Here is a 24,036-nt window from a genome sequence, read left to right as displayed (position 1 = left end):
ATTAGAGTGAGAGAAATGTATTGTTTTTATTATACACTATTTCGTTTTCTATCTTTGAATATTGAGAAAATTCAAGTGGTTTATATCATAGCGTTTCAATTATAGGTAGATGGAAAAGTCCTCTCATACCGCTGGCCCGAGTTAAAAAAAAGGTCTTCGCAGAAATGCTCATTAAGTTACCTCCTACCAAAGTCTCCCAAACATTTTTTCGTTAAGAACATGGACGCCAGGGGATGGGGTTAGATTTTTCATATCGAATATCATATGATTCTGTCAATATTTAAATATCTAGAAAACACATGTATATTTGTTTAAAGATATAGACGAGAATTCGTACAAGGTATATGGTCTTTTTACTCCTCTTGCGACATAAATGTACCTTCGAAAGCTACCACAAGTATATCAAGACATTTCAAGACAAGAATATGCATTTTTGTTCTTTGCCCCTAAAACATTCTTGCAGAATACATTGACATTGTTACGTAAAGGAAAATATAAGCAATATTTCTGTACACCTTTATGTTTACAAAGTGCTTAATACGAGGATTGTTCAAATATGAATGCATCTAGAACGTTATCGCAATTAAGAAGTTATCGCACAATAATGCAAAAATCACGAAGAAATTAAGATTATTGGGTAGATAAACATGTAAGCTTTACATTGATACCACACCCATTAAAATCCGTTCACTTTAGCTGTCTATCGCTCGCTAAACATTGCCTATTCGTGTATACTAATACAAAAATGGTTGGAAGGTTAGCGTACGCCGTTGAAATACGGTGCTATATTAAGAATCGTTGTATTCTTGGCATAGGGTGTAAAGACATTTTTGATGAAATAGGTTCTGTTTATGGGCATAATGAATTTTTTTTCGACAGTTATTCGTTTGTTTAAGAAATTCAAATGTGGGTTAGTTTCAACAGAAGATGCACCACATGGCCGTCGGCCAAAAACAGCAACATCTGCCAATATGGTTGCTACAGTGAAAGAAATAGATGCTACTGATGCAAGATACGCCGCTGGGCAAATATCTAGTATAGTTGGCATCTCATTAGGAACAGCTTCATACAATTCTGAAACGTAATTTGAAAATGAGAAAGATCTGTGCTAGATGGATTCCCCATCTGTTGACAGATGAGCAGTAAAAGGCACGCGTGCAATGCGCAGAATTGTGCTTAAACAGTTTCCAATTTACAATGCACGGTCTTTCGCAAATGTCGTCACTGGTGACGAGACATGGGTTCTCTTTTTTGAGCCCAAACGAAAGATTCAGAACAAAAATGGGCAACAAAGTCTGGGAAAAGACCATGCATTGCAAAGCGGACAATGAGTTTCAAGAAGGTAATGTATGCCATATTCTTCACAATTCAGGGTCCTGCCATTCAGGTTGTACCTAAAGGCAAATCCATAAATGCGAAGTTTTACAAGACTAAAGTTCTTCGAAAACAAAGAAATATTTCAAAAATCGAAGAACCGCAACTGGTTTGGCCAATGTCAGATTTCTACATGACAATGCGTCATCGCACAAGACGTCTATTGTACAAGACTTTCTGAAGCAGGAAAAGGTAGTTGTGCTCCCTCACCCTGACCTTGCCCCGTGTGACTTCTTTTTGTTCCCAAGGCTCACAAAATACCTTTCTGGTCGAACATTTGTGCAGCGCAAACACCTCGGTTCCAGTGTATTCCAGTGTCTTCATAGTATACTTAGAAAAAGACTATGAAAATGCCTTCAAGGATTGGATTAGAAGACTGAAACTTTGCATATTCGTTAGAGGTGAATACTTCGAGGGGAACAAATAAAATTTTCATTGAAATCAATCAAGGATATATTTTTATGTGCTTAGATGCATTCATATTTGAACAATCCTCGTAATACAAATTAATTCTCACAGGCCGTCCAAGCTTTTATGAGGAAAAAAATGTTCTATGCTATTACAGTAATTGACCACCCACGCATACAGAATGTGCAAAATGTACTTGTCCCATTTTGTGACAGTGACACAATTCATGTACTGATATAGCTTAATAATATACAAGTGCATGAACACTGACCGTTTAAAGGACTTTTATTAATAACAGCTGTATTGAATTTGATCACAATCTGATTTTTCACATCATTTTCTCAAAACTTTTTCATTATTAGATATGCACAAATAGAAAAGTACTTTTTTGCATCTTTATCCTTTTATATCCTTAAAGATACATAAAGTCAGAAATTTCAAACGGTAGTATGAGGTTTTACAATAGTGCATCTTAGACATTGAAAACATCATATATTGCGCATCCTTTTACAATTACAGTGAGCTCAACCACGTACTAACGTTATTTATCTAGTGCTAGGTATTTTTTCTGTTTAATAATTAAATAATATAAGAAAACGGACTCTTCCAAAATAAGCCCGCCCACTGTGGCAGACGAATTCATACCGAAAACCGATATATTATAAGTACATACAATAAATTTTGTATCTTTAACCGACTTACAGTTATTTTTTTAATTCATGGAATATTCTAACACGACCCGTCTCATTTTCCTATTGAACAAAGAATCCTGAAAACTGTGTTACTTAAAAAATAATCAAGGACTGCGAGCAGTTTGTCGTCTAATTTATTACGGTTCAGAGTTCAGATGCGCAGGACTTGAACCACGAGGGCGTTAGCCCGAATGGTTTAATATCTAAGCATCTGGTCGACATTGAGGTCTTTTTGGCAGGACAAAAACTAGTAACGGCGACCTTTTTGGTCGACTGATAAGAAGGTTAAGACAGTATATCATTAAGGATATTTCTTCTTGTGTTCATTGTGTGTGTGGTGGCAGCATGACAAGACTTTTATTAACGTCGGCTATTTTCTTAACTGCTTGTATTTACAAGTTAAGTAAGTATCATTAAATGTTTGGAAGGAACAGAAAAGGTAATCTCGAAAACAAACTTTCTTTTACAATTGTCTATAGCTTTGTTCACATTGTATAATATCCGTTGTATCTATATGACATATTTTTTCTGCCTTTATCAATTCTTCCCTTGCTCTTAACTGGAACGATCCTTTGTATGTAAAATCTTCAGCTTGCTTGTTGGTCAGACAGCCCTTGGACAGTATTAGACGTCCCTTAAATTTGTTAAAATGGTTCCACTTTATCATATTAAAAGACAGGCATACTTGCATGGACATTTTTCAAGATTATTCGAATGCTTCCCTCGACTACATTTAAGATAGAGTCTGAAATAGAACATCCTTTTGCTCACGAGAAGGTTGATGAATCTTTCTTAAATCAGTGTTTCAGATCCCTTTAAGACTACTCTTAAGTTGATTGATTCAGAGACCGCTAGAATTGGTGAATTTTCACATGACTTGGTCAGTGACATTCTTGCATCGACTCTTCTCAAGTTTATTTATGTCGTTCCGCCTGATTCCATAAAGGGCCGCAATAACCAATAGTGGTGTGAACCGCTTATTTTCAATTTTGTTCAAACAGTTCTGCATACGTCTACTTAGGGGATGCAACATCTAAAAATGAAAAAAACCTTTAATACCAATTAATGAACTTTAATCAAAATGTTTCACTGACATTCCTAAATCTGTTGCTTTCGTGAAGCACTTTCAGGGTGGTCACCAAACCTGTTCAGAACGGAATCATTTCGTTAGTGTCATCTGATCGGCCTAGGCCTTTATGGCGCTTTTGTTAGATTTTGAACATTACTCGGTCTGATAAGTCCTTGAAATTATTTATTACTTTGACAATTTGACAATTGTGATTTAAGGAATCAACGAGCAGGCAGTTGTCGATGAATTTATATCCTTAATTTCCGGTTTGTTATTTTCATTGTGCAGATGCTGCCCGAACATTGCGTTTTGCAAATTACTATGGCAACCACATGGTGCTTCAAATGTCTCGAAAACGAGCCCAGGTTTGGGGCTACGCATCGACAGATGGAGACACCGTTGTCGTAACTCTAAACGGAGCGAATGTAGCAAACGCCACTGCCAAACTTTGGTCGGGATCACTGGGTGTGTGGTCAACACTGCTTCCGCCGATGGTCACGTGAAACTTACGGATGTGATGTTTGGTGACGTGTTGGTATGTTTTGGACAGAGCAACATGGTTTTCCCCATGTACCATGTAAGATAATTTTTCACGTTATGTACATTGAAGACACGAAAATAAAATACAGATTTTCTTTTCTCAGTTATGTTTTCTTCGTGATACATTGTGTTCGTAATAATCAAATTGTCAAATTGTAATGATTTCACAAAGTTAACATGTACATGTACATTCAAAATTATTGTTTACATAAGTGTTGTTGTCTTGTTTTGCACTCGATCAGCACTTTGCTTTACAAAATCATCGAAAATAAAAATACCAGGATAATGCTTCAGGAATACAAAGTACGAAAAACAGTAAATTTCTGAAAAAAAGTCGGTTATATAGCTTTCGATATCGGCATCGACGATATACATGTCATACTGTAAAGCACATGTATTCGATGCGTCAACATTTCGCGAAATATGAAATTTTGGGTATGTTTGCAAGGTTTAATATTCGCAAAATTGTAAAAATGGTATCACGCGTGAATTTGAATTATACTAATGGTGAATATTTACGCGAGAATTAATTTTCGCGAGATGTAGGGCCTTGTGAATATAACAAAATTTATACCCTCGCGAAAATTTGTGCTTTTACAGTAGTTTCGTTTGTACACACGATTGTAAAAGAGTAATAGTGAGCGGTTCGTGATATGGACTTACACAACAACACCGAACGGGGGGATGTATTGCCCTGGATAATACTTTGTCGCAGAAACATGTCTGAACTTTTGCTCAGTTAATTTTCTTTTCGAACTACAGGTTTTCAATCATAGCTATGTGCTGGAACTCTCATCACACTTCCTCAACATACTTTTGTGGCAGTGACATCGTTAAGGTCCAACAGTACACTGGCTGAGCCGATAATTTTAACCAGGTGGCAGATGCCGGCGGCAAATGGTAAATATTTACTTGTAATTTCTGTTAATTATTAAGTGCTGTAACACAGCCGTGTTCATGTAAGTAGACACCAAAATATTTATAATGTTTTCTTGTTGAAGTACTTTCATACTGTAAGTTTGACTTTTTAGCATTAACCTGGTCATATTGTGTGCATATGGTTGAAGTACGAATCAAAATATCGAAATTAAACTATAGTTTGTACGTCTCACTTTGCTACAGTACAAAACATTTTACAACACGTTTTATAATCCAAGTATATGTTTGTGTTTTAATTAATTTATTTCAAGTCAAATCATGTCACCAACATCAAGAAAAGTCTCACGAGGAATTCTCTGTGAGATGACACTCTTCGCGGTTTTCTGTCGGCAATGAATTCATAGTCTACGGCAGAAGCTATAGCACCATCCTATATTGTTACGCTGCACATTGTACATTGATTATGGTTTAATATTTAGACTTTGGTACCAAGTACTTTTCCGCGGTATATCTCTTGTATGCAATGAACATAGTCCCACATATCAACCGTCCTATTGGTCTTGTACAGACTGCATATGATGAAACCATGACTGAAGCACAGCAACCTGCGGTATTCATGACAGAGTGTAACTGTTTTAGAGTGCTTCTGAATTCGCTAAATATTGATAAAGTTTATCTAGTTTATTATTCATTCCAACTTAATAACAATAAAATGATTAGTGTTTTTGTTTAGAGGTTTTGGCCTAACAATATAGATACATGTATTATATAAATGGATGCCCGTCTTTATCTGTCGTATATAAACTAAATGCCATACGTTATCTATGTCTAGAAATGTTTATATAATACAAGAAATGATCATTTTATATTTGTTTAGGGCAGCCGTGGGGCCACTTGAACTTTGGAATGCAATGCTTTTTCCGCTACTGAAAATGACGATTTATGGAGTTTTGTGGTATCAAGGTATTTTTTCTTTATATAAAAAAAAACTTACTTATGAAAAACGGGTACATTTTGAAACGTCTTTACATAAATAAATGAATATACCGTGTCTTTATTCTGCTTCATCAGGATGTTTACATTAAGTCATTATTGCTGGTTTATTAAAGGTTTTAAACTACCTGAAGTATTTTCAAAAAATTATGCTTTCATAAATATACGCCTAAGCAGAAAAAAAGTTAATAAAATTCTCGAAAATGAAACGTTTTAATTCAACAAACTATGTATATTTGACGAAACATGTTGTGGCTTGGTCACATCGCTTTTATCGACTTATTTAAGTGCTTTTATTCTTACAGGCATGTTGCTCTCACTATTCGAATGAAACTTGCAAATATTTTTGGCAGTACAGCTATACAAATATTACACATCATGATCAAACTAGCGTTACCATAGATACATCAGTTTGCCATGGGTTAAAAAGCCTTGCGACTTCAGTTAAATACGCCTTGGAAATGAGTTCAAGTGAGTTTAAGATGTGTGCTATCTACGGGCGAGACAACGACTTGCCTGCTTCAGGGTTCAAGTCCGCGTTACCTGGACACACAGTTTGATATTTTTGTGAATATCAGTATTATAAAGAACCAATGAAATAAAAAAAAAAGTTATTAAAAAAGTATGTGTACAATTTTTAGATGACTTTTGAAATTTAGAAGAAATATATATATCTTCCTTTAAAAGGTTGCTGTAGACTTTTATCATGCCATTACTATAACAACTGCCTGATAAAGCCTCTCTGAGAAAAGCAGCCTGTCTCAGGTCAGTGACTTGAGAACACTTTACACCGTGCAAACCTATGATAAAGTCCAAGGGCATCATATTGTGTCTGCCTTGCATTTTAAAAATTAATACGCCCTAATACTGCACTGAAATAGGTCTTTCAACTCTCAAATATAATAAAATAAAAGCGAAAAAACAAAGGCTAACCTTGTCTTTTGTACCCAACATCTGTATTCTGCTGAACATGAATGAATAATTTTAATTTGCTGCCAAGTGAAGTTTTTTTCCGAAGTTCATTTGCAAGACGGATACCCATTCACACCAAGCAAACGTTAGACGTGACTTACATACACACGCCATAACGGCGCTTGGCAGAAAAATAGGCATTACCGATGATTTGAATCAATAACATTCCATTCCAGATGCAATATCTTTGATGTAAGTGCAGAAAGCTAAAATCCTGAACAAACGCTATACATGAGTCATTTTTTGTTTCTACGAACCTGTTATAAAAACTTTGTGAGGTAATTGCAAATACGGTAGGCATACGTTATACATAAGTGACATGGTCTCACGTATCTAATAAGAGCGCGTTTATACAAAATGCGTAAATATGTCTTTTAGCAGTTATTCTGAAAAATAAGATGGCGTCGTTTTGGGAAAAAAAGAAGTCCGGCAAAACAGCAAAATTTATTCTACCCCTATGTTTTGCCCTTTGTTTTGCATGAAGGTAGGATAAACGTTAATAATGACATGATAAATAGAATAACAGGTAACTGTCTTTTGAGAAAAGGATTTTTCAGAACTAGATATGGTCCGGAAGGAGCTAGGCAAACCTTGCTACTTTCAGGACCTTGTCTTGCCTCGTCTGAGAAATCCTTTCTCAAAAGACAGTAACCTGTTATTCTCTATGTATTATTATCATCATAGTAGATGTATTCCTTCCCGTCAACACTTGGATTACTGATTATCGAAGGATTTCAATACTTTCCCGTCAGAAAATACCCTTATGTCAAAACATGATTTATTGATTATCATAGGAAATAGAAACCATCCCGTCAGCACTTGGATCAGAGATTATAAAAGTATTTAAATACATTCCTATTAAAACTTGGATTACTGATTATCATAATGGATAGATACCTTCCCGCCAGAACTTGCATTACTGGTAATCTTACTAGATAAAAAATTACCTTCCTGTCAGAACCTGGATTACTGATTATCTTAAGAAAATGATACCTTCTCGCCATAACTTGTATTAATGATTATCATACAAGGTAAATGTCCTCCTGTCAAAACCTGGATTACTGATTATCATAGGATATGGATATGCTACCGTCAGAATTTGGATCAATGATTATAATAGGAGATAAATAACTTCTCGTCAGAAATTGGATTACTGAGAGGTAACCGCCTTCGTTTTCTTAACTAGAGGTGGTGTGCTACACTTTATTGATGATGGTAAGGGCTTATAAGAAACTTATTTACAAATAAATTTTACAAAATTTCTAATCTAATTTAAATTTTAGGATCAAATAAACTATATAGGTATCAGAGATTTTGCTTGAGAACAGAATAGAACAGACAAGAAATTTCATTATAGACTTGTACAAAGCACATCATCTTTCAAATATTCAGTATTTTCATATTTAGTCACATGAAATATTTGTTTTGTATAAGCATAGAAAACAATTTAAAGCATGGTCTACATATCAAATATTAAACTAAGGTGGTACTGTATTAGACAGATGGTTAACCAAACTAAAATAGCACCAATCAATGCTCACGAGGATTAAATTAATAGTTTAACCCAGTACCTTGATCATACAGTTATTGCAACAACGCTATCAGGGCGGATAGATTATATAAAAAAAAGAAGACGATCATGGACTAAAGAACAGTTGCAGAATTGTAACAACGGCCAGCACATATCGGTTTTACCTTTAAGATAACGGTAGCTGAATTCTATAGACGATAGCAAATATAGGCTGAGCATCGAAAAGCAGCGACAGAGACAGTGATTGGTAATATACTGAGACAGTAGGAGAGTTCCAGCTTATAGACGTACAGCCAAGATATCGGAGTTATACCTATACGATAGTTGAATGCTATATGTGATAGTATAAAGGCGTCAGGAGTCAGGGCAATCATACTGAGCTGCAGCTTCAATTAAAATAGAATAAGCTGAACATCTATGCAATAGGATTCGTATGTTGTTGATTCAAAGACATTGTCTGAGGGAAACTTCAACAAATGGACCAGTCAAGAATAGTGTCTCAACCCTATAGGAGTTTGAGCTGATTATCATTAGTTGAAGGTTGTTTATTTGAAACATTGAGTGATTTCCTGGTCCCTGACATCATCTAACTCATAATTGAAATCATTTACGAGTCATCGGTATACGAATGATATAGGCAAGGTAGCCGAAGAAAAAATCTATATATGAGAAGTATAGTCTCAACAGCTCTACATTTATGCAAAGGACATTCTACATCGTTTGTCAGCTAGTCTAAGACATAGTCACCATAGCATTTTGACCCATTTCAGTGTTCAAGGTACTTAAGGCGTAGGCACACACCTAGGTCATATACTTGTATCCTGACAATTTGGGGGCTCGTCCGGGATCTATATCCAAGGAGTTACAGAGACTAGTGGTTTTAACGTTCTGTTGGTGTACCAGAAGGCGATGTGTCTGAAAGGAGCTTGAGCTGCATATACTAATAATTGAGTTCAAGAGATAGTTCAAGCGTAAGCTTTCAACATGGACTACAATAAATGGGTGGAGATGGGAGAACGAATGGGATTTTCGGGTCATGCGCTTAGTGAATATGTGGATAGAAAAGAAGGAATAATACTGAAATTATCCGAGCTGGAACGTTTGAAAGAAGAACAAGCTTTGAAAGAACAGGCGTTGGAAATGCTTAAAATAAAGGCTGAAGCCGGAGCTTTTGGGAAGTTCGAACGATATGAGCGGTTTGCAGAAAGTCAGGGGTGGAAAGAAGAGACTTTGGCTGTGAGCCTTAGATCATTATTTACGGGAAAGGCCTGGGCGTATATATAAGCAGTTCTCCAGACCAAGCCAGTGACTATTCTGCATTATAGAAAGCAATTCTAAAGTGTTACCAGCTAACAAAGGAAGGTTTCAGATTGAAATTCAGGGAATGCAAGCCATACCGATGTGAAACTATTTTTCAACATAGTTGGTAAACATTCTAATATGCCTGCCTCTGTTAAAAAACTCATACGCTAGAATGACGTCACGTTAACGTGCGGTGACGTCAAAGTTTTTGTTGTGACAAAGAAAGAGCGATTCTATATTTTATCTACTGTTTTAGATTAAGGGCATATTAGAATCGAAATAATTTATAGCAAAACCATGTTTTAACACTGTTTATACACTCGGGCGGTAATACGTCGTACAAATAATTCCACTCGGGCTGCGCCCTCGTGATATTATTACACCCGACGTATAACCGCCCATCGTACATAAATAGTGATAAAACACTCTTTTGCTATAAATTATTTCTTAAATATATTATAGCTCATGATGGCAATATCACCTTAAACCGGATAATTAGAAAAAAAAATGTCAAGCAGCAAAGCGCCAAAAGGTTAGACCAAGGTTCAGCTAGCGTTTTATTCTACACAAAGAGAAAGGCCAGTATTTTAAAAGCCTGTTTGTTTTTATATAATAAGGAAGGTCATATAGCACGTGAATACCTTGACCAAAGTAAGAGGAAGTGAAACGAGACTGCTTTAGCCAGCAGGAGACCCTGACAGGAGGGACAGAGAGACAGGCATGGAATGCAATATTCTACACCCAAAGACTGGAGAAAGAATGACCAGGAGCATAATGACAGACAGTCTGATTACAGGAATGTGTCAGCCTCGTGCATAGCTGTTTCATTAGTTGACGAACAAGGACAGTTCATGCAGCAAAGATACAAGTTGATACACCATATTTTACACGAGAAATTTAGGCAATGGTTGTGTCAAATATGATATGCGATTTGATAATCGAAAATATAAAAGGAGTTTCAGATAGGCTATTCATAAACTGGAAAACCCAAGATGAAAGACAGTTTCATCTGGCGAAGATGACGAAAACCCCAGCATGCAATAATTATAGAAACTACGAAACCATCTGAGGTTTGCATAGCCAAAGAGAAAACATTTAATGTTGAGCAAATGAAAAATGCTCAGAAAGATGATGAGACGTGAATGAAACCTTAGACTTGTGCTTCAGATAGAACGAAACTAAAAACGAAAAGAGGTTTCAAGTTTCAGTATGAAGTGAGGAAAACATATTATATACAATGTAGATCCTTTGAGGACAAGAAGGGCAGAGTAATTACACTGATAATAGTCCCAACTCAGTTCAGAAGTTGTATGGAACTAGCTCATGAGTCTAAAATCAGAGGACATTTTTCAGCTAAAGAGACAGTTGATGAAATACGAACAAGTTTTCACTGGCCTGGTATATCAAATAAAGTAACAAGGTTTTGCCGGTCATGTGATGTATGCCAAGTTAAGACTAACATGGGATTAGAAAGTAATAATGGTAGAGATGGATCGCAAGAAAACAGACATCATGATAGAAGGAAACTGGAGACAATCTGATCATGGATCTCGCCAAGATATACTTTAAAATCCTTGGTAACGTGTTAGAATTTAAATAATATATGTCATTTAGTGATTTGCTCTTGAATAAAAGCATTGTTTGTCGTTTAGATGCGTCCTCGTGATATTATTCCTTCGCATATGATTTTATTCAGCGACAAATCACAAAATGAGATATAAAGTTTCTTAATTAAATATCGCTTGTACCGGTCACATCAGTTCACCTTAGTTATCATCGGTCCATAACTAAGTTGGACCCCTTGTTATAGAAATTCAAGAAATTCCCCATTCTCACTGGCAATATACTTTGAATAAAATCGTTAGTCACCTTTTAAATTTTGTTGGTAAGTGGTATTTAAAGCAGAAAAACCATACGAACTTTCTTATTTCATATATGATATAGAAGTTCATTTAAGTATTTTTGGCAGGACAATAAGTAGTAACGGCGACCTATTCCGTCGACTGATAAGAAGGTAAAACCAGTATATCATTAAGGACATTTCTTATTGTTCATTGTGTGCGTGGTGACAGCATGACAAGACTTTTATTAGCATCGGCTATTTTCTTAACTGCTTGTATTTACAAGTTAAGTAAGTATTATTAAATTTTTAGAAGTAACAGAAAAGGTAATCTCGAAAACAAACTTTCTTTAACAATTGTCTCTAGCTATTGTTTACATTGTATAATATCTGCTGTTGCTTTATATATGACATATTTTGTCTGCCATTATCAATTCGTCCCTCGCGCGTTCAACTGGAATGAATTTGTATGTGAAATTTTCAGCTTGCTTGTTGCATAGCAGGTGGTCAGGCTTCCATCGTCCGTCGTCAACTAAACATCGCCCTAGGACAGTATTAGACGTCCCTTAAATTTGTTAAAATGGTTCCACTTTATCATATCAAGACAGGTTTGGCATACTTGCATGGACATTTTCCAAGATTATTCGATAGATTCTCTCGACTACATTTAAGATGAGAGTCTGAAATAGAACATACTAAAACGTCTTTGAAACGGTTGATTAATCTTTCTTAATTTTTTTTTCAAATCTCTTAAAGACTACTCTTAAGTTGATTGTTTCAGAGACCACTAGAAGTGGTGAATTTTCACATGACTTGGTCAGCGGCATTCTTGTATCAACTCATCTTGGTCTGCACTGGTCGCAAAGGCAGAATCACTTGCCACCAGCAGGCTAAAGGTTAAAGGGCCGCAATAACTATTAGTGGTTTGAACAGTTTCAGTTTTGTTCAAACGGTTCTGCATAAATCTACTTAGAGGCTGCAATATCTGAAAATAGAAAATCCTTTTAATACCAGTTAATAAACGTTTATCAAATCTTTGCATTGACCTTTCTATATTTTGTTGAGATGGTTGACCTTTTCCCGTGAAGCGCTTGCAGGATGGTCACCCTACCTGGTCAGAACGGAGCCATTACGTGTCATGTTAACGACCTATGCCTTCATGAACCTTTTGTTAGGTTTTGCAAATTAATCGGGCCTGATAAGTCCTAGAAAATGATTATTATAATGACCATAAGACAAATGTCAATATTTTATAATGTTTAAATACAGATTTTGAAAACTAACATTTTGTAGGTTTTTTTTTTTAATTTATGAAGTACAATTTGTTTAATCATTTTATGGACTCTACAAAAATGTCTGGTCTCAGCGTTCGATATTGTCGCAAACACTATCACCAGCTCGGTCACTTACGTAGCTCTAACAGAACGTTCACAATTCAGTGATATAAGTGTATCTGTTGTATTCTACTCGACCGTTCTTGGACTATAATCAAAATTTCAAAGCATGACAATTATATAAAGCCTTAATCTAATTTCTGTCTTGTTATCTTCATTATGCAGATGCAGCTCAAACACTGCGTTTTGCAAATTACTATGACAACCACATGGTGCTACAGATGTCTCCAAAACAGGCCCAAGTTTGGGGTTATGCATCGACAGTTGGGGACACCGTTTTCGTAACTCTTAACGGAGCAAATGTAGCAAACGCCACAGTCAAACATGGGTCGGGATCAATGGGTGTTTGGTCAGCACTGCTTCCGCCACAGAATGCAGGAGGTCATGCAACGTTGGAAATTAAATCACACGACGGTCACGTCAAACTTACGAATGTGATGTTTGGTGACGTGTGGGTATGTTCTGGACAGAGCAACATGGTTTTCCCCATGTACCATGTAAGATAATTTTTCACGTTATAAAAGGGCAAGGAATGCCTGATAGTAAGTTAATTTTACTTTTTATAAAAAAACAACGATTTGTATGTTGAAAAACAGGAAAGAAGACTTTCAATTACGTCAAAGTGTTTTGTAGGGCTTAATGAATCAATGACGTAAGAAGTCTTACAGAGTTCGTCATGGTATGAAATGTTTCCGTTATGAGCTTGGTAAATTTAATACAGTGAAACACCGCTCGCTCGAGCATCGATGACTCGAGTACCCGGGCTCGCTCGAGCAATTCATTTGGTCCTGGCCGATTTCCTTCTTTTTTCTATGTGATATTACCATGGCTGGGTCGAGCATCGATAACTCGATCGCTCGAGCATGACACCTGGTCCCTGTGTATTAATTTACCCGACCTCGAGCGAGCGGTGTTTTACTGTATTTCCCATTATCTGAGAAAGAGGGTAGAGAAAATAGAGTTGCAATTCCAAAAGTTGCATTCGTTCATGGCAAGGAAACATTTTAGTAATTAAATTTTACTTTTCAGAATGATATTTCATGTTACGAAAATTTTCTTTTAGAAGGAAAAAAAACGGTGCGGCGTAAACAATGTGCTTTCTGATGCGGCAGGGGAATATATTTCTTTGTGTTCAATAAAAATTAAGATTCTCAGCTATCAAACTGCAACAATTTCTCATATACACATGTATTATGATAAATATATAAAGAGTACATAAAAATGTTCATTCAAGACAAAATCATTGTTTTGATATGACAAAGTTATCCTCCTTTTGCATTAATATTTTCGCAAGACTTTTGTAAATTACTAGACATTTTAGTAAAGAAATAATATAAATGCTTTTGGACAAAACACTGAGATAAATGTACACCTTTACAACATCATCAATAATAAAGTGACCAGGATAATGTTATAAGACGTATAGTACATACGTACATGATTTGAACTAATTAGTAAGAAAAACAGAAATTTCTGAAAAACATGTCAGTTATATAGCTTTTGCAATTCACATTAACGATATATGTTATAGTTACTCTACACATACGCCTCAGTTAGCGATAACAGTAAGTAGTCGGGCACAACACCGTAAAGTGGGGAGACGCATTGCTCTAGATAATTCTTTGTCGCAGAAAACATATCAAAACTTTTTTTCCAGTTAATTTTTTCTATGAACTACAGGTTTTAAATCAAAGCTATGAGCTTGAACTCTCATCACACTTCCACAACATACGTTTTATGGCAGTGAAAACGTCAAGGTCAAACAGTACACTGGCTGAGCCGGCAATCTCAACCAGGTGGCAGATGCCGACGGTAAATGGTAAATAACTGATGTTTTATATACAGTTAACGAGCAATGTAATACACCAGCGTTTGTGTAAATGGATACTTGACTATTTTATATATCTATTTATTGTTCAAGAGTTTTCAGGTTTTAGTTTGACTTTCAGCCATAAATCTGGTGATATAAGGTGACAATGACTGAAGTACACATCCAAACGCCGAAGTTCGAATATATTTTGTGTCTGACTATGCTGCAATTCATAAAAATATTATAATATACTGCATGTTTGTGTTTTAATCATTTATATTCATTGAAATCACGACACTGACACCAAGCAAATTCTCGTGGTGCGTTCTCTTTATGTAGCCAGTGGAATACAGCACTTCTCCGTGGTGTGTCTTGTTCTGGTAGGCTGTCTACGCTAGAGCCCAGGTTGATTGTTTTTGCTGAGCTCTATACATTAATTGTGATTTTATATATAGACGTTGGTACCCAGCACTTCTCCGCAGTATGTCTCCTGTACGCAATGAACATAGCCCCACATATCAACCGCCCCATTGGTCTTGTACAGACTGCATACGGTGGAACCATGATTGAAGCATGGTCATCCCCAGATGCTATAGCAACATGTGGTCTTCATGACAGAAAAGGGTAACTGCTTTCAAATGTTTCTAAAATATATTGACCATTGATATCTTTGTTCATTATTCATTTCGACTAAATAACTATTAAAATGTTTAGAAGTTATATCTTATTGATATGTTAGACAAATAGCGAGTAACAACAATCGAATGTTATATGTAAATGTTCGTTTAATGTTATTGTTCTTTCTGACAATATATATAAATTCATTTTTAATACGTTGTCTGTGAGGAGGATTTCATAAATAATATACGAGATGATATATATTTGACAGAGCTGTCGTTGGGCCTTTGGAGCTTTGGAATGCAATGCTCTTTCCATTATTAAAAATGACAATCTATGGAGTTTTGTGGTATCAAGGTACTTTTTCCTTATATAAATAAACTATCTACACAAAATGCATACATTTGGAAACGTCTTTAAATAAGAAAAAAAGAACCTTATAAAAGATGCAAATTTTTACATATGCTGGTGAAGATAAAGAAAATATCGAAATGTCACTCTCTGGTTGAACATCAGATTTTATGTTTTCACAAACAAGACTGAAAACTTGAGATCTGATATCTATGAGTGAAACATATTTTGATCTTGCCTAGAAAATAGATTGAATCTTATTTAATTCTGTTTAGTATTTTAGCGAAATTTACCCATGTGGTAGTTCCATACCAGTGAAATATAATGTTTGATATTTCCGTAATGAAATTAAAAGTATTATTTCATGTTTAATACAGTTGTTCACCGACCGGAAAACGAAATAAAAACGTCTCTATAAAAGATTTTATTATGTTTTGTTTCTTTTAATTCATCAGTTTTTATGTTGTTGTTTTTTTTGTTGTTGTTGTTGTTTTTTTTTTTTTTTTTTTTTTTTTTTTGGGGGGTGGGGGGGGGGGCGGGGGTTGTTGTTTTTTTTTAAATTCAGAATTTTTGTTTTGTGTAGTATTCACTGTTTTGTATTCATATCGAGGCAAAAAAACTATTATAGCTTTTTCTGCTAAATGTTTCTCATGTACCCGTATGCATATTTTAAGATGATCTAAAATCAATGTGAATGATGGGGTTTTAGCTTTCCATGAATCTCAGAAATAAAGGTCGAGTTGTTCGTTGAAAACATAGATATACCCGAATGTGCTTTTATATAACTGATTTATTCACACTTGCTCTGTCCTATATATGCAGGGGAATCCAATTCCGGGTATTACCAGGACTATATGTGCCAATTTCCCGCCATGATTGATGATTGGCGGGAAAAGTTTCACGCGGCCTCTCATCAACAAAGCAGCAAGACATTTCCATTTGGATTTGTGCAGGTATATTCTTTTGTCCATGCATCACAAACAGTGAAGTACTCAGTAAAGAGGGACAAAATACAAAACAAATACATATATTTTTCAAGACTTCTCGAAAGCAGTTAAATGTGGTCATGTTACATATGTTAGGTAGCACGATGGGGTACTATTTACTGTATCCTTCTCATGCTATTATAATGCGATGCATACTCTCTCAGTATAGGGGATACCCTTTTGATGCAGTAAAAGTTTATATAGTTTGACTTGGATTTAAAGTCAGAGCGTATCCTCCACTATGTTTTATATTAGCTAGTCAACGCCATTGCCATCAATAAATCTAGACCTTTTCAGCGCAATGTCGTAAGTAAGGTTAATATCTTTCCAAATTTATATAGATTCTAAATGTATTTTACTTTAGTGATAATGTTTAACTATAAATTCCCGATGGTAGTAAGTATCACCATAACAGGTAACGTTTATAATGGAAGTATCGAACTGACACATTGAATAAATTCGGGCTTTCGTCCAGATAAGTTTTGAAATTTCCTTTAACAAACTACTGCATTTTAAAGACCTTTCAGACAAAGCTCTATGTAAGTACACACTCGAATTTTGCATAATCGGAGTACATGTAGGGATAGCGGGTCGGGATCCTACAATCATGATAATGTAATGGTAACTATACTGTGACGCCGTGAGCTTGCGCAGTTTTATTTTATTTCTTGTCATAGGTTATACAAAAACATTTCTACTTCATTCAGCTCGCAGCGGTTAAAAACCAGACAATAAGGGTAGCAATGCCAGATCTACGATGGGCACAAACAGCTGGCTATGGGTATGTTCCTAATCCAGTACTTCAGAATGTATTCATGGCAGTAGCTATGGATCTTCCAGACTATGCTTCGCCGTATGGAAGGTAGGTTCGTTGAATTATAAAAAATCCTCAACGAATGGACAGTTAAAAGTTGTTTCTCTTATAAATTTAATGAATTGTAAAATAGTTAAGAATCTGAATTTATAAAGGTAGTTATATCTGACTTAGCGCATAAAAGTTCATAAAGCGCTGTATGACACCATTAAACGTGCTTGTATTCCTTTCGAAATAGCATGGCACATTTTGTCCAAACACCCGTGACTTTAGACAAAACTTGAACAAATATTAGCGTATGTCTGTATCAGTAGGATCAGACAAACCATGTTAATATGCATGAACAATAGTACCATTGAATCCAGACTTGACTGGCAAGCCGGTCAAGATAGGCAGGGAAAGGCACAAGTAGTGAAATACTGATATTATCTATCCAACTTCCAGTGTACATCCTCGGGACAAGATGGATGTTGCTGAACGTCTAGCCTTAGCCGGTCGAGCTGTAGCATATGGAGAATCGAACATTGATTTCCAGGGTCCTATACCATCTAAATTTACTTTGAATTCTGACCACACTCTTACCATAGAGTTCGACCACGGCAACAACCCTATTGAGGTCCGAAAAAATAATGGATTTGAGGTAACGCCTAGAATTGCGCTATTATTTTATAAAAGTCCATTTGTGGACGTGTAAATATATTACTCATGTCAGGGGGATTAATTTTCATGGATTTCGTGGATGTGAGTCAATCCATCTAAACAAAGCCCAAGAATATGTAAAACTCCGATTCATTTTATGTTCAAAAGTTGAAATCTATGATATTATTTTCCCACAAAATAGCCGTTTAGGCGCAACCCACGAAAATTCGTGTATTTCAAAAGATTTTAACTAAGTATTTAGACAGATTTTCACCTTGACATACAGTGTCAAAACTCATTGCTATCTAATTCTCAAGGAAAATTACTAAAATTGTGTTTCCTTATTGTATAAGAGATATATGTTTTGGCTTCGATATTTGTCTGTCAACCAGTTCTTCAACCCGTCAATCCATTTACGGCTTGTCTGCACTTTCTGTTTGGATTTCAAAGAAACTTTGCAATTTTTCTTTTATTTTAAAGTAGATCTTATTGGGATAAATTCTGTCCTGCATCGTCGGTATGTCCCGCTTGAATTCTGATATGCAGAGTCTATTGAAGTTCATTTTTTTTATAAAATTTGTCTGGACTCATCCATATATATACGACTGGTGGAATTTTATACATATCGTCTACTGACAGAATCTTGTTCGGACTTCATCTAAAAATTTGTTAAAATGTTCAGAGCGCAGATAGGTGTAACGTGTAGTTGCGGAAGTCAATGATGGAATTCATTTCCTTTTGATACTCTTTTGTTAATAGGCGTGGTCAATGCATCTTCTTCTGAAAATCTGTCTATATTTCTGTGTTATATTTCCAACAAATCTGTCTTATCAAGGTTCAGTACATGAGAACAAAACATCTCTCTGATAGTTGTTATAAATTTGAAGTTATATCATTTTGGATATTTGCCTTAGCAGACAAAGAAGTCCGCAACATTCTCAAGGGGAAATATTTTTGTTCCCCAAACTATCTATAGTTTGACAATAAATGCTGTAGTTTTGTAACATCACATCAAAGCTGTGGTTAATCTTTGAAATAGAACAGATTTTAGTGTTACTATTGACTGATTTTATTCTTATAGGTATGTTGCTCGCACCTTTCGAATGAAACTTGCAAGTTTTGGCAGTACAGCTACACAAATATTACACATCATGATCAAACTAGCGTTACCATAGATACATCTGTTTGCCATGGGTACAAAAGCCTTGTGACGTCAGTTAAATACGCATGGGAAATGAGTCCCTGTGAGTTTAAGATGTGTGCCATCTACGGGCGGGACAACGACTTACCTGTGTCAGGGTTCAAGGCCTCGTTACCTCGACACGCAGTTTGATATGTTTTCTGAATACCAGTGTTATAAAGAATAATAGTGAAATAAAACGTAAAGTAACAGAAAAATAATATATACAATTTTAAGTTGTTTTTTTTAAATGTTATACTCCTTAAAAAGCTTGTAGTACACTTGTATCATTTTTATCATCGTAGATAAATACCTTCCCGTCTTAACCTCGATTAGTGATTATCAAAAGAAGACAATACCTTCCCGTCAGATGCTTCATTACTGATCATAATATCAGGTAAATACGTCTAAACTTGGACTACTGATTATCGCAGGAGCAAAATACCTTACCATTAGGACTTGTATTACTGAGCATCATAGGAGATAAAAATTAACGATGAGTCATAGAAGTTCTATGCGACATTGCTGCTTGAATGTGATAAGCTAGTCTAAGATCAACTAAGATCTTATCAACACATACCAATACAAAAACATTTTTATCTAGACAAGTTTCATAAACGAAAGTATTCTTTCTATTGGTATACAAATTTAAAACAGAACTAGTTTCGTATCTGCATCTTAACTTTATTATTCTTTGTTTAAATTCTGAGATGAAAGATTTACTACAAAACAATTTTGATTCTGCCGGATATTACTAAAACCATACCACACCGGACAACCGGCAATTTATAATTGTCGGACGTTCCTTTTCACATTTTACAAAAATAAAATTGAATTAACTCATTTATTCTCACTAAGACAGTACCTTTAGCTAATAGCCAAACCTTAAATAGATATTTGCGGTATCTATTCTGAAAGTCGTAATTTAAAAGGAGTTTTTAAATTGATTATTTTTTTTTATTATTTTTTGGTATGCTACTAAACGACTAACAGGACCTCAGTACAAATTATTATTTAAAACTAACCTTTAACTGTAGTAAATATGTTCTATATTGATAAAAAAGAGTTTTCAACAAATTTATATATTGTCTGCCTGATCCATTGTTGGGGTCTATCTCTTTTGATTACTGTTTCTTTATGTTGAATGCAGTTTTATTAATTCTAATAAATCATCTTGGTCGATATGAAATCCAAACTTTAACTAGTGCGTCTCATATACAAAATGTACTTCCCAAGTCAGGAGTTTTATTTGTTTGGACTTTCAAAGTTGAAAAGTCATGTAAATGTCAGATATCTTTCACATACAAAGACATCATTGAACTTTAAATTTATCCGTAGCGAAATCTGAGAACTCAGTTAAAATTCCTTTTAAATATGTATATATAACCTGACTAGCATTGTCTGAGTAAACAATGGTACAGATGTGATAAGATCGAATTATTGGAGCTCATTAATCAACAATGGACATCTCATTTGATATTCACTAATTAGTGATTATGATCATCATTAATATTAACTGCTTTCTCATATCTTACATAAAATAATTTTCCGTCGATCATTTACTGTCCTGTTGCCATCAGGAACGTCTTACTTTATCGTGACACCAATTTTCTTTCGGGCAGGAAACAGAATGATTTATAAATATAAAAAAAAGAAGTCGCAGAATTTTCTGAGTGACTTGAATCAGCATGAGAATTTTAGACGGAAAATTTTAGAAACAGTGCAGTCTAGCAGGCTAAAAATTAGTTCTTAGCGTTTTCGTACAGTCATAATTAAGACTGGAAGAGGATAAAAGTGTTTTACAAATTTTTGAAATTGTTCTACGAATTGCAAACAACGCGGCATGAGTCATGGTAACTGTTGGTTTAACCAGTCTACATGCATAGCTGAAATATACAGTTTAACGGCACATTGGCACCAAGAAAATCTTTGAATATCTATTTACTGAGACATTAACTACTAAACATGCATCCCTGCAAAGCCTCTAAGATATTTCATGCTTTATGTTTTATAACATTTTTAAGTGTGTGTAATTCGCTAACTGAAGAATTATTGTCGAGATCTATGGAAAGTCAACAGAACGTTAGTTCTGGACTTGGCAACGATTCCTTTTACAAGGAAGATAAAGTTGCAGAAGACTTTGCTAATGATTTCCTGGAAACGTTATACTACGAGTTCGAAGTACTAATTTTTACACCACCCATAGTCAATAAATTCGGAATAAACACAGACTACTGTAAAGAGAGAAGTGTTTGCGATGGCCCTCTAGAAATGATTGGAAGGACCTGTCAATGTGATTCGCTATGTTATGTATTCAATGACTGTTGCGAAAATATTGCAGACAAATACGAAAGTCCGGGAAAATCTCTAATAAAGTCACAAGTTGAATGTGTTCCGTTGAAATTACAAACCCGCGATAAGGATATTGAAACCCATATGGTAACTAAATGTTCACACGAGTGGAACGACAGTGTTACAAAAGACCTCTGTGAAAGTAAAGATGCAGATTCTGATATATTTCTAGAAGTTCTCGTTTCTGATAACTCAAGTATTGTTTACAGAAACATGTACTGTGCTTACTGCAATTTCGTATATATATTTAAGTTCTGGACTGTTGAACAGAGATGCGTCAATCCATATGAAAAGTCTACATGTGATTTATTTTACGAACCCCCATTAAATCATTCTGTCACTACTAATTGCAGGAAAAATGATTTTATTTCAAACTGTTCAAAAGAGTACCATGTTGTGGATAATAGCACCGATATGAGCATAATGTGTGAGATAGAACCAACTAATTATGTCTACACATTTCGAGATAACCCTGATGATGAAGGATATTTGTTTACAAAATATAAGAATGAATACTGTGCTTTGTGTAATCACGCAGACGAAGACCTTCTACTGTGTCACACAGATGAGGATGGGTCCGGAGAAGAGGGTACTTCTAAGCCACCAATTTACAGTTTTCGCATTCTGGTAGATTACAATGCATTAATTGGAAGTGAACATACTGATACAATAAACTGCAAAAATGATCAAATATATGATCCCATTTCGCAGATATGTAGACAAATATTTTGTCCGAAAACGACAGTAGGATTTAAGGGTAGATGCATACCCGAGGTGTTTGCGTCGATGAATGAAATGAATGAAAATGAACACAATAAAACAACTGACTGTGCATTCATCAAACTGAAACCAAATGAATGGGTATATGTAAACGGTACGCTTATTTACGTTCCGGCGTTAAATAAAAGATTTAATTCGTCCATGTTTTATAAGAACGGTACCGACCTTTTCTTATGTTCGGGCGCATTTACGGACAAACCTGCTTCGAGAGAGCTTTTCTATAGTTCAGCGGAGAGTTATTTATCATTATGTGGATTAATTTTGTCAATTTCTGCTTTGATTTTTACACTTCTAGTCTACTGCATGTTTCAAGAACTTCTAAACATTCCCGGCAAGATTTTGACATGTTTAATGACATCACTGTTATTAGCACAGGTACTTTTTCTCTTCACAAGTCATGCAGCGAGTAATGCCGCAGCATGCAAAGCTTTAGCTGTACTTGTTCATTACTTTTACATGGCATCGTTTTCTTGGATGAATGTTTTTGCTTTTGATTTGCTAATAACATTTTCTAGGTCACTTGTGTCATCCAGATCGGATACAAAGTCCAAAACGTTCTACTTTTACAATGTATACGGTTGGATAGTTCCGTTCATTATAGTTTCCATAGCGCTTACACTCGACGAGTTAGATATTAATATCCCAGATGGATTCAAACCAGGGTACGGACAGGATATATGTTGGATAACCTCCAGAAATGCTTTGATACTGTTTTTCATCGGACCCCTAGCCCTTTCCAAGTTGATAGACATAGTAGGGTTTGTTTGTACATCTTGCTTTATTGCAAGATCTCGACAACAAGGGTCGAAGGCAAGGAAGAATAACAAGCTGTGTTCCTTCTTCTTGTATATCAAGTTGTCTGTTTTGATGGGGCTGACATGGGTGTTTGCTTTTCTTGCAATGTTCACAAACAGCATGGTCGTGTGGTACATGTTTGTCGCTTTCAATACATCGCAAGGCGTTTTTATTGCCTTATGCTTCTTGTGTACAAGAAAGGTGTCTAAATTGGTTCGAAACAAATTCACAAGGAAATTAAGTACTACTTCGTCAACTATTCTTACATCTATAAGAAAGTCAAATTGACATATTTTCATGTATAGTATTGTCTTATTGCGGCTAACTAATTCCATGACTGAGTAAGTCTGGCGGTCCTCGAGGGCCCAGTAGTTCAGTTCTTATATTCCATATCATTTTTGTCAATCTAAATAGGTTCGAGCCTCACAGTGGATGTAAATGATATCGAATGTTTGTAGCTGGCTCATGAAAGGACGATGGTTAGTCCTAAGTGTCCACCAATAGTTAGATAATTATTTGGAGTGACACAGTCAGTTGAATTATTCCTCCAAAAAAACTAGTCAAAAGTGAGGAAATTGCAAGACGATCTTTTACGTGATGAGATATCTGGATTTTTAAACTTACAAGTAAAACAGCGGACTCCGATATATTCATTATTGTAGATGTTTACATTTCAGGTTTTGTTCTGTATATATGTACACGTTTTATGCCGTAATG

General features: G+C 35.4%; 1 protein-coding gene across 2 annotated transcripts; it reads left to right on the top strand.

Moving 5' to 3' along the window:
- The first annotated feature begins 2,801 nt into the window (after positions 1-2,801).
- LOC123552036 (sialate O-acetylesterase-like) lies at positions 2,802-19,615 on the top strand. Of its 2 annotated transcripts, none has more exons than XM_053541549.1 (9): positions 2,802-2,877; positions 13,160-13,491; positions 14,675-14,813; positions 15,260-15,428; positions 15,694-15,779; positions 16,596-16,726; positions 17,467-17,621; positions 18,018-18,213; positions 19,294-19,615. In XM_053541549.1, the coding sequence occupies exons 1-9, from the start codon at positions 2,820-2,822 to the stop codon at positions 19,543-19,545; spliced, it is 1,518 nt and encodes a 505-aa protein (XP_053397524.1). In that variant the 5' UTR covers positions 2,802-2,819; the 3' UTR covers positions 19,546-19,615. The 2 variants fall into 2 exon arrangements, with proteins under 2 accessions (XP_053397524.1, XP_045197354.2); XM_045341419.2 differs by lacking the exon at positions 2,802-2,877 and adding an exon at positions 11,759-11,891.
- Positions 19,616-24,036: the final 4,421 nt, after the last annotated feature.

Source organism: Mercenaria mercenaria, chromosome 4 (genome assembly GCF_021730395.1).
Source record: "Mercenaria mercenaria strain notata chromosome 4, MADL_Memer_1, whole genome shotgun sequence".
NCBI lineage: Eukaryota > Metazoa > Mollusca > Bivalvia > Venerida > Veneridae > Mercenaria > Mercenaria mercenaria.
Note: the sequence above shows the minus strand (reverse complement) of the source record. Positions and strands in the feature narration are given on the sequence as shown.